Genomic DNA, 12,066 nt, shown 5'->3' with positions numbered 1-12,066 from the left:
TCATGCCTGATGAGAGAGTGACTTTTGGACTGTAAAAAGAATTGCTGCATCATGTCCACTGTCTGCTAATAGGATCAGTCACCATTTACACACTGGAAAGGATATGCCATAAGTCCTTCATAAAGCCTTTTGGCAAGTTGGTGATAGATTCTCCTGTTGTTTTTCTGGCATCCCCATCAATACACAAAACTCTTAATTGTGCATACAGTATCATCATTTACAGTCACTCCAGTGAAGTGCTCATCTGAATCCTCCTTAGCAGGACCTTTGGCGATCTTAAACCCATGCTATACTCACCCCTGTCCTGCCTGCAGGTCACTCATGCCTGGTGTCTCACCAACTGCTGATCTTTCCACTAAGACAGGCTGTAAACTAATGGGAGCCCTAATACTTTGAATTTAAATCAATGACTCGATACAAATTGAATAACTGATTGCTAGTATCAGAAGACTGAGTTATAATTAAAAAAATGGAGAACATTTGACTCCGTGGAAATAAGTAATTCAAATGTAACTATGGAGGGAAATATAATAAATCCTAGAATAAAATAAAGATGGAGCACCATAATTAGACTGACAGTATAACCTGGGACAGGAGTGAAGATTAGTAAAAACAAATTTAGTATTAATGGCGGGACATTCTTATCTCAAAGAGTGAGCAGAAAATTGAACAGTCTGCATGCTAAGAAAGTTGAAGAAAACCCCAGAAGTCATTTAAGAAACAAATAGTTCTTGATTTGAATGACGCAGTGAAGGAGACTAAAATCCTTTCCGGGTGGCTGAACCCCTGAATCTGAGCCTTCCAACTTCGCCCTCATCTTATGTTATATTAATGGGAAACTGACCAAGGTTTGCATTCCCTACTGGAACAAACATCTTAAAAGTATTAAATGAATCTGTTGCAAAAGAAATGTTATGTGTTCTTTTGTAATTGTGAATGGAAAAAAAATGTTGAAAATACTAAGTCAAAACAAAATCAAGATTAGCTAGAGAGAGTAGGAACTGCAGATGCTAGAGAATCTGAGATAACAAGGTGTAGAGCTGGATGAACACAGCAGGCCAAGCAGCATCATAAGAGCAGGAAGGCTTTTTTTGGAAGGAGATAGAAGCGGGTGGTGCGGAGCCTTCCTGCTCCTCTGATGCTGCTTGGCCTGCAGTGTTCATCCAGCTCTACACCTTGTTATCTCAAGATTAGCTAACTTGTTTTATTCTGCTGTTTAAAAACACGTATGTATGTATGTGTTCATCCAGCCCTGCACCCTGTATTAATTTAGTGGTGATTAGGGAGCCTTTGCCATAAATAAATTTACTTGGCCTTTTTTCTACAGTTAAGTGACATCCTGAAATTTGGTCTGGATAAATTACTGTCTACTGAAGAGAGCACTATCGAAGATATTGATATGGAAAATATTCTAGGGGAAACCAGGAATGGATCATGGATCACTAAGGAGCAGCCAATGCAGACAGTTGAAGCAGATGAAGAGCCAGTGGGAACAAGTATGTGTTTGTGATTTACTACATATATCAGGGCTTGTCAGGCTTGAAGATCTTTACTATTAATTTGAGTTACTCAGTTCCTTAAAATTTTTTATACTTCATTAATCTTTCTAATCTATATGGTTAATTCATGGTCTCCACATTGAGGATAACTTCCATCATGTTTTGTAGCACTATCACCATACTAAATAGGATAGATTTGAATAGATCTAGCACTCAAGACTATGAATCAATGATGCCCTGTGGGCCATGATCAGTAGAATTGTGCTTCAACACAATCTGCAATCTCATGCACCCTCCACTCAACCATTACCTTCAAGCCAAGGATCAACCCTAGTTGAATGAAATGTGAAATATGGCATGCCAGGAGAAATACTAGGCAAAGCTAAGAATTAGATGCCGACCTGATGAAGTTACAACACAGGACTAGTTGCCTGCCAAAAAACATAAGCAGTGTGTGATGGAGCTAAGTGATTCCACACCAATGGATTACGCCTACATTCTGCTATCCTGCCACATCCATTGCTGAGTGGTAGTGGGCAATTAAACTACTCAAAAGGGAAACAGGCTTGATGAATATCCCCAACCTCAATAATGGAAAAGCCCAGCACATCAGTGAGGAAAAAAATGCCTGATGCATTTGCAACTGTCTTCAGCCAGAAGTGCAGAGTAGATAATTTATTTCTTCCTACTCTGGATTCCGTCCTGAACAATACTGTTATGTACCTGCAGTGGTTCAAGAATGTAGTTCCCCACCACCTTCACGAGGCAGTTAAGGATGGGCAGTAAATGCTGGTCCAGCCAGAGAAGCCCATAATCCCCCGAGTGTTTCATTTTTTTCAATCAGATATGTAAAAATGATATGCAAACTTCTTTCAATAAAACCTTTACTCCCAGAACTGTGCTGCTTGCATATTTTTTCGCTTATTTTTGTCAAGTCACAGGACTCCTCACTTGTCAAATGCTGTAAAGTCTGAAGATACCTCTTTGCTACCAGATTACAAAATCCCTATCCCCTTTCTTGCCAAGTCTGGAGCTGCCCTCCATTTTATAGAATTCACCTTTACCCACATCATCATCCTGAAAGCTGCTGAATAGTATATACATCGTCCTATATACATTGCCAAGGGAGGTGATGGCCTATTATTGCTGGACTGTTGATCCAGAGACCCGGACAACATTTTGGAGACCCGGGTTCAAATCCCACCACGGCAGATGGTGGAGTTTGAATTCAATAAAATATCTGGAATTAAGAATCTAATGATGATTGTGAATCCATTGACGATTGTCAAAAAACCCATCTGGTTCACTACTGTCCTTTAGGGAAGGAAACTGCCATCCTTACCTGGTCTGGACTACATGTGACTCCAGACCCACAGCAATGTGGTTGACTCTTAACTGCCCTCTGGGCAATTAGGGATGGGTGCAATAAATGCTGCCTGGTCAGCAACACCCTCACCCACTGAACGAATAAAAAAAAGCATAACAAAACTGTATATTGCTGTAGTGCATCAATTTAATAGTTAACTCACAAGTCATTAAATTGTTGCTTTGCAACCCAGGTATCTTAAAAATATAAGATTTTAATTCAAGTCTTAAACTAGTTTAATCTGCAGCTAAGGTATGATCCCTTTGGGTGCAGAAAATTATTTTGTCTTAAGTGGCCAAATGGAGTCAAACTTGTTATACTGTAAACTATTACCAAGGGCTTATTTATTTTAGGCCACATGTATCAGTATGAGGGGAAAGATTATTCTAAAGAACCCAGTGCAGCAGATCAGAAAACCTTTGAGCAACTTCTGGACCTTCACAAAATAGTACTTGAAGAAGCCAGTAAAGGAGGAAGATCACTCCGCACAAAGTCTAAGGTAAAACAATTGTACCAATTCCAAGGATTCTATGTAAATTGCAAATGCAAACATTGTGCTGTTACGTAATTGTTTTCATAGTTCATAAGCTTCAGCGTGCCAAGTTCTGAACGTACTGACAATTATGATATTAGCATTAAATATCAATTATAAAAGAGTAACAAAATTTGTAAAGTCACAGATGATCACACCTGATCCCAATTAATAATATTTCATATTATTAGTATAGTATAGGCCATTTTGCAATTTGAGCCTGCTCTTCCATTTAGTGACATGATGATATTCCAAACCTAACTCCATACGCTACTAATATAATTTTGGTTTCAAAGTTAATAATACATTCAACATCAACATCTCAGAAGAGAATTCCAAATAACTAACACCCTTTGTGTGAAGAAATATTTCCTAATTTCATTCATTCTAAGTTTTAGAATATCCTGCCATACCCTAGACTCATCAACCAGTGAAAATACTTTTTCTTCTCGTGCTAATCTACCTGTTTCCCTTTAATATTTTGAAATTTACAATCATTTCAAGTCTCAACATTCTAAATTTCAGGGAACACAACTCGAGTTTGTTCAATCCTTATTTCTTAACCTACGGAATCCAAGTATCATTTTAAAAAAATCTATGTTGCTGACCTATCCTCCATAAGGTAGGGTCTGCAAAACTGCTTGCAATGATCCACATTTGGGTCAACCTAGAACTTTGTATAACTGAAGTATGTCTTCCAGCCCCCTGTATTCCAGTCCTCCAGACATAATTATTTTTTGTTACCCAGAAAGATATTTGAAGAATCTGGTGCCAAAGTCAGACACTGTTTCAAAATCCATCCAAATATGATTCAAAAGACAAAAATAGTATTAGACTCAAAAAAAGGGCATTTATTTCTGCAAAGATTAACGGCAGATCAGAAGACTGGACATGATATAAAAAACAGCAATGAATTACAAAAAAATGAATAAGAAGGAAAAATTTAGAATACGAGAGAAAGTTAGCTAAAAATTTGGAAGCAAATAGGAAAGGGTTCTTCAGATATTTAAAAAGTAAAGGTTTTAACAGAGTAATTATTGGTCTAATACAAAATGAGTCTGGGGAACTAATAATGGAGTATAGAGATGGTGAACAAACCTAACAGGTATTTTGCATTGGTCTTCACTAAAGAGGATGCAGTTGCATCCCGGAAATTGCTGTAAATCAGAAATTGAAAGGAAGGGGGATCTGAAGAAAATTACAATACCGGAGAAATAGTACTAAGGATTCTTAATGAGGTTGACAGAGTAAATGCTGAGAGGATATCTCCCCTCGTGGGAGAGTCTAGGACCAGAGGGTGTAGTCGCGGTATAAAGGGGTGCCAATTTAGAATTGAGATGAGGATTTTTTTTTCTCTGAGGGGCGTGAGTCTTTGGAACTCCTTGCCACAGAGTTGTGGGCTAGAGTCTTTATGCATATTTGAGGCTTGATCAGTTGGAGAATCAAGGGATACGGGGAAAACACAGGAAAGTGGATATGAGGAATGTCAGATTTCAGTCTCCAGGTCCTGATGGATTTCATCCTAGGTTTTTAAAAGAAATAACTAGTGAGATAGATGATGCATCGGGTTTAATTTTCTGAAACTCATTAGGTTCTGGGAAGGTTCCTTTATATCGGAAAATAGGTATTTGAACTCCTTTATTCAAAAAAGGGGTGCGGGAGTTAGAAAGCAGGAAACTATAGGTGAGGAGCTGTTCAGGGGTGGGTGTAGATTCGATGGGCAGAATGGCTGCTTCCACACTGTAGGAATTCTATGATTCTATAGCTTTCTTATTTCTTATCTATTCAGGTCCTTCTGGCTGCTCCACTGGATCTGACCATGAAAAAAAAACGAATACTATCACCTGAAGAACTTGAGCAACGGCGTCAGAAACGTCAAGAGGCAGCAGCTAAACGTGCAAAATTACTATCTGATAAGAAACAGCAGCGAGAAGAGGAAGAACACAAAAAAAAGTAAGGAATTGCTTCATTACCACTTCAATTCTTTTTCGCTGGTTTAAGAAGGGTATTACTAAAAGTTGTGTCACAGGTTAGCAAGACCAACTGAAACAAAAACAGGCACTATACTTTATTTTTAGAAGGATAGAATTGCAAAATAGTGATACAATGCAGGGTAGTTAGGAATAACCACTTTCCTCTTTATATCCTTTTGTAGATTCTAGTTGCAAATAAGAAATGAACATTGGTTTTAGTACCTGTTTCTTGCATATCAATCATCCTGTTGCTTTCAGTTTTATTCTCTTTTTATTGGAAATTTTCTTCCCTTCACTCCTGAAGGCATTGATTTCCTGTGGAATTACAGTTCCATTTCCTTCAATCTACTTCTAACACTTCATTGTCCATTATTTTTACATCAGTCCTAATGGTGAGAATTGGCAGGCCACTTGTTTGGTGGGTATATTTTGTACAAACTGAATCCTGTCTCCTCTGGTTGTTGATATACAGGGACCTCCAATTGAGATCGGTTTATAATGAGCAGATACACTAATCAGCTAATTAAGAAAAACTGAGAATCAAGTCTGGGCTATTTGCAGTCTATATGGCCATTGGCAGCTGAGCCATTGTATTACTTCCTTTCTCTGATGGGGAAAAGTGTAAGGCTAACAAGGTCAATATTTTAAACCAAGAATGAAGAAACAATGTCATATAGGATGTTCCAATGTACTTCATATAAATGAATTATTTATGAATTATAGATGTTTTTGTAGGCAAGCATGGCTGCCAATTTACACACAGCCAAGTGCCACAAACAGCATGAGATGAATGACCATTTAATTTGTTTTTGGTTCAGGATAAATACAGGTATGGCCATCAGGAAAAATATCTTACTCTTCTTTAAAGGGGCAGATAGATCTGTGGCTTAAGATCTCATTCTGAAGATGGTATTTTGAAAATGAAATGCTTTTTCAGAACTGAATTGTTGACTTAAATTACCTGCTGAATTCTTGGAGAGGGGTTTGATGTTTATGCCATTCTGACCTAGAATCATAGAATCCCTACAGCATGGAAGCAGGCCATTCAGCCCGTCGAGTCCACACCAACCCTCCAACGAGCATCTGACCAAGACCCGCCACCGACCCCTCCCCAACCAATCCCTGTCACTCTGTATTTCCCATGGCTAATCCACCTAACCTTCACATCCCTGGACACTATGAGCAATCTAGCAAGGCCAAACCACCAAAGCTGATTTGCCTTGAAGTTTTATCATTACACTGAGGCTGATCATATTTCATCTTCAGAAACACTTTACAATACCATTGTTGCAGTAGATTATAAAGATAGCGCATAGAACCATGTAACACTTCATTAAACTGTCAAAAGGCCTCAAAATATTTCAGAACTAATTGATTGCTTTAAAAATACAATATTTGTTTTTTCAAGAGCCTACACCAATTTGTTAGCAGTGCACCATGTCGGCTTTAAATAGCATTAATGTAGTTTTAAATAATATCTCTCCTCAGGATGGCTTGGTGGGAATCTAATGGCTACAGATCTCCCTGTCTTCCATCATTGAGTAGTGAGAGTGATGATGAATCCGAGGAGGATGGAAATGACCTTCCCGGTGATCTGGATTCTACAGATACAGAACAGACATCCATTCACTATATTCTTGGGGATGTCACTCACCCAGTGGCTGCTGACAAAGAGGATGCGATAATAGTGCACTGTGTTGGCAAGTAGAAAAATAATATGTTGTATTATAGAAGTCTTGTGTTTTGGATGATAGAATCTAGTCCTGTTCACCCATCACTCTTGTATTTGATGGTCTACACTGGCACTTCAAGTAGTAATACAGTGGTTTTAAAGTTCTCATCATTGAAGTTCAATTTCCTTCACGTCTCGCTCCTTTGTATCTCTGCAGTCTCCCCCAGCTCTGATTTGTGTGTACTTCTCCACTTTGTTTGCACATCCCTGACTTTTATAACAACACCATTGGCTCTAGGCAGACTGATGTTAGGTTTGCCATTTGACACATGGCTTGTGCATGGAATAAAATCTGCAGATTCCCACCTTCAGACATTCTGTCAGGATTTTACCACAAGCTTCAGGACCCAAACATCAGAACAAAATGGGGTTCCAGAGGAGGCAGATGACCAAGCAAGGAGGCTGGGGAGGCTCCTGTACTGCTGGCCCAATAGAAGAGTTGGAAACTGGAGCCTTGACAGTACTACTGGTGCTGCTGAAGATCTCCCAGATTAAGAGAGCACCCTCAGAGCAGAAAGTATTAAATTAAGAGTTAGAGGGATTGTGCAGATAGCCTGTCTGGATGCAGGGTGGTCCAATGGTTATGGAGCCTCCTGGGCTATCACAGCGTGGCCATTTGCATGAAGCTGGAGGGTTGTGGAGGTGGGGTGTGGTCTACTCAGTTGCTGATCAAATGCTGAATATTGTTTTAATAGGAGATGTGTACAATATCTCACTCTTCTCTTCAGCAACAGTTATACGTCAGTGAGCCACTGTGATGTGGCTTCCTGCTTTTTTTTTCTGGCCAACCTGCCATCTCACGGCTAGGAAAATCCTGCCCACTGACTCTGTTCCGTTGAATGGATGTATTATTCCTATAAGAGACAAGCAGCTAACGTGCTAGAGTTGTTTAACAGAAGCAGTGATTCCTGTTCTAGTTCTGATCTAAGGAAGCTGCCCATAATTTCCTAACTATTTGCTTTATTTCAGCAAGAACATCTGCAGCTTTTAACACAATGAAGTGTCTCAAGTTGCCTCACAGGACCTTTATAAAATAAAGTATGATAGCAAACCACATAAGGAGATTTTAGGTTAGATAACCACAGCTTGGTCAAAGTGATATGTTTTAAGGCATGTCTTAAAGTATGAAAGTGAGTTGGTGAAGCGGCGACATGCAGGGAGGTTGTACCAGATTTAGGTTGTATATAACTGAAGGCATAGCCACCAATGATGGAGTAAATAAAATTGGAGATGTACAAGAGGCCAGAATTAGGGGGGAACACATTTCTGAAAAGATTCTTGTTGATGCAGTTTTCAACCCGTGCAAGTAGATTAATACCAGATCATCTTTTATCCATGAAAACCTATGGATGTAACTAATTCTGCCCTTGATGCCCTGCTGCAAAGTAAAGCCAAAGAAAATGAGAAGAAAAATGCTACAATTCAATAAGGCAGGGCATTGGTGCAAGTTTGAGGTGAGTGAAAAGGAAGAAGAGCGACAATAAAACACTGTCTTAAGAAAAGTCAAAGTACCATTCTCGCAGTTGCCCGTTAATCACCTGAAAAATATTTCTGAAAATTTATGTTGCTGGATTCTCACAGTAGCACAATGTTCAAAGCACTCATTTGTTAATAAAATATCAAAATTAATAATTTTGGAGTCAAGGACCCTCTCCACAAGAAACCAGTTTGATTCAATCCAAATAATTGCATCTTAAGACAAGTTTAATTTGGTTTTATGTTTTATTTGTCTTGAATTAAACATTCTTTCAATATTTACTATTTTTAGATGACTCTGGAAGATGGGGAAAAGGAGGTTTGTTTACAGCTTTGGAAGCTAGGTCCAATGAACCAAGAAAACAGTATGGGCGAGCAGGGAAGATGAAAGGTACGAGAGAGCAAAATACCTTTTTGTTTCTTTTCTTTAATATGTTCAAAATTTAAAGATAAAGGACCTCAGTTGGGCAATTTATGAATGTGCCGTTTCACCTGAAAGTCTAATTAAGCCCAAAAGATATGTTGCATGTCACAAACAAAGCTGAATTACAATCAAATGGTGCTGTGAAGAATAATGGTGACATAAGTGTTTCATATAGTAAGCCAAAAGGGGAAATGCCGAACAAACTCTCTAAAAATATAACTAGCCACTGATTAACAAAATAATTAACAATTAGATCAGACAAAATTTCATTATTATAGATAATGAACACATCTCTCTTTCGTATAATTTGTCATTGATATTTCTATTACAATTATTTTGTTATTCCAGATCTTTCTCTGGGAAGTGTTCTTCTATTTCCCATTGATGACAAGGAGTCAAGAAATACAGGACAAGACCTGGTAGGGATAGATTACTTATTCTGTATTAACGTTACCAATTATCCTTGAACAGAACCAACATGTGTTGATACTTTGCCTTAAGTTTAGCTAACGTCTTTTAATTGTCTTCTAATCCTTTGATAATACAAAACTTGAATATTGCTGAAAAAATACACATTTTTCAAACCATTTTATACTGATAAGTGCAAGGCAAAACTCTTCGACAAGATGTATTTTTTTCAGCAATGCTTATTTTCATTATTATAATTTAAGATCAACTAATCGCCTCCACTGTTTATTCTATACATTCGACTTAAATGCAGTTATAGCAGAATAGCAGAGTGAGCAGAAACCATTGCTAACCATTGCCCACCATTGCCCAGGAATACATCAGAAGAAAGGCAGAGATCCCAGGGGTGTAGATCATCCTTATGGCAATGTATCAATGGTAGACTCCTACCCCTGTTCCCAATTCCCAATGGCCTTAGTGCAGCTGCCTATATCACTGGCACCTACTCTTGAAGATAGTCTGGGAGTGTTGTTTAAGATCTAAATGGTAAAGCAAACCTGAATTGTTTAAAATCTCTATTTCCTGCTCCGTGTACGGCCTTTATACCATGAGGTTGCTATTAGACATCTGCTCACCATTTTATTCCAAGCAATATAATCCCTATCATAATAGAAAATTGAAATAATGTTGCGTTTCCACTGCAGAGGGTGTGTGTATGGAATGAACTACCAGAGGAAATGCTGGAGGCTGGTAAAATTACAACATTTAAAGGACATCTGGATGGATATATGAATAGGAAGGGTTTGGAGGGATATGGGCCAAATGCTGGAAAACAGGACTAGATTAATTTAGGATATCTGTTCGGAATGGACAACATAGAAAAGTATAGCACAGTACAGGCCCTTCAACCCACGATGTTGTGCTGACCTATTATCCTATTAAGATCAATCTACCCTACATACCCTACATTTTACCATCCTCCATGTGCCTATCGAAGAGTCGCTTAAAAGTCTCTAAAGTATCTGACTCCACTACCACTGCCAGCAGCGCATTCCACACGCCCACCACTCTCTGTGTGACAAATTGGACCAAAGGGTCTGCTTCCGTGCTGTACATCTCTATGGCTCTATGACCAGATTATTCCCTCTTTCCAGTTCTGACCAATGATTGAAATTGTAGTTTGCCTCCATATCATCTCTTACTCATGATTATTATATCAATCCTGTGGTTTTCAGGACATTACGAGCCACAAAAGTATTTTATAACCCCTTATAATTATGCCATTTATATAGCTTAGTAAATCAATAACTTAACATTCCCTCTGAACCATTCTTTATATTTGTACAGGTTCCAATTGTCCATTTTGTGGACATTTAAACAGCTGATAATACTTAATGTTTAATTTGTTTGACCAAGCAAATGTTTTTCTAGTTAGCATTGATAGTTGCACAGCAAAGAGATCGTTCCAACAATCTTTCTGGAATCAAATTGACAGCTTTAGAAGAAGGACTGCAAAAACTCTACAGAGCTGCTAAGAGAAGGAATGGTATGTGAATACTAAAATAGTCATGTAAATGTAGCCTCAGAAAATTAACCATGGAAGGTGATGGCCTAGTGGTATTATTGCTGGACTGTTAATCCAGAGACCCAGGTATTTTTAATGGGTTGAATTTGAATTTTAAAAAAAATCTAGAGTTAACAGTCTAATGATGACCATGAAGCCATTGTCGATTGTCAAGAAAAAGCTCATCTGGTTCACTAATGCCCTTTGGCAAGGAAACTGCCATCCTTATCTGGACTGATCTACATATGACTCCACACCCGCACTCTTAACTGCCTTCTGAGCAATCAAGGGTGGACAATAAATGCTGGCCTAGCTGGTGATGCCCTCATCCAGTGAATGGATTAAAAGAAAAAGCAAAAGGATCTTGCTGTGCACTGACATTAAATTATGTACAAGTCTGGTGCTAAAGAGTGGCTGAAACTTGTTTCATTTTACAGAAACGAAAGAACTGCAAATGCTGGAAATCAGAAACAAAAACAGAAATTGCTGGAAAAACTCAGCAGATCTGGTAGTATCTGTGGAGAGAAAGCAGAGTTACCATATCGGGTCCAGTGACCTTTCTTCAGAAAGGAGTGTTTCTTCAGTACTAAAGAAGGGTCACTGGACCTGAAACATTAATTCTGCTTTCTCTCCACAGATGCTGCCAGACCTGCTGAGTTCTTCCAGCGATTTCTGTTCTTTTTTGTGTACTCGCTTCATTTTGTTTCCTTAATAGTCTTGCGACCTGAGCATGAATTTGCATAATAACTTGAGTATTGGTTGAAGTGAAATAACCTCAACACCTACACTGTGCTTGTAGTGTAAATAAAGCGGAGATTTGACAGCACAGAAATAAGGCCTTATGGGCTGACATTTCTACACTAAGTTCTTTTTCACATTTGTTCATGGGATGTAGGCGTTGCTGGCTAGCCCAGTGTTTATTGCCTTCTTCTAACTACTCTCGAGCAGTTGGTGATCAGCTGATTTTTTGAACTGCTGCAGCCTTGATATGTAGCCCACAGATCTCTCAGGATGAGATTTTCAGGATTTTGACCCAGCAACAGAGCAGGAGTAGTGATATAGTTCCAAGTCCCAAGTCAGAATGGTATGTGT

The 12,066-nt window shown here is 38.7% G+C and overlaps 1 protein-coding gene across 3 annotated transcripts in view; it reads left to right on the top strand.

The window, feature by feature from the left end:
• chd1l (chromodomain helicase DNA binding protein 1-like) overlaps nucleotides 1-12,066 on the top strand; it is a 95,777-nt gene that overhangs the window by 72,408 nt on the left and 11,303 nt on the right. For all 3 annotated transcript variants that reach the window (XM_048602713.1, XM_048602712.1, XM_048602714.1), the window contains 7 exons: nucleotides 1,328-1,496; nucleotides 3,219-3,364; nucleotides 5,187-5,350; nucleotides 6,859-7,070; nucleotides 8,871-8,969; nucleotides 9,351-9,421; nucleotides 10,842-10,956. In XM_048602713.1, the coding sequence (XP_048458670.1) occupies nucleotides 1,328-1,496; nucleotides 3,219-3,364; nucleotides 5,187-5,350; nucleotides 6,859-7,070; nucleotides 8,871-8,969; nucleotides 9,351-9,421; nucleotides 10,842-10,956 (976 nt within the window). The remainder of the gene's footprint in view (nucleotides 1-1,327; nucleotides 1,497-3,218; nucleotides 3,365-5,186; nucleotides 5,351-6,858; nucleotides 7,071-8,870; nucleotides 8,970-9,350; nucleotides 9,422-10,841; nucleotides 10,957-12,066) is intronic.

This window comes from Rhincodon typus, chromosome 11 (assembly GCF_021869965.1).
Source record: "Rhincodon typus isolate 14 chromosome 11, sRhiTyp1.1, whole genome shotgun sequence".
NCBI classification, from domain to species: Eukaryota; Metazoa; Chordata; class Chondrichthyes; order Orectolobiformes; family Rhincodontidae; genus Rhincodon; species Rhincodon typus.
The sequence above is the reverse complement of the archived record's forward strand: the minus strand, read 5'-3'. Positions and strand labels throughout refer to the sequence as shown.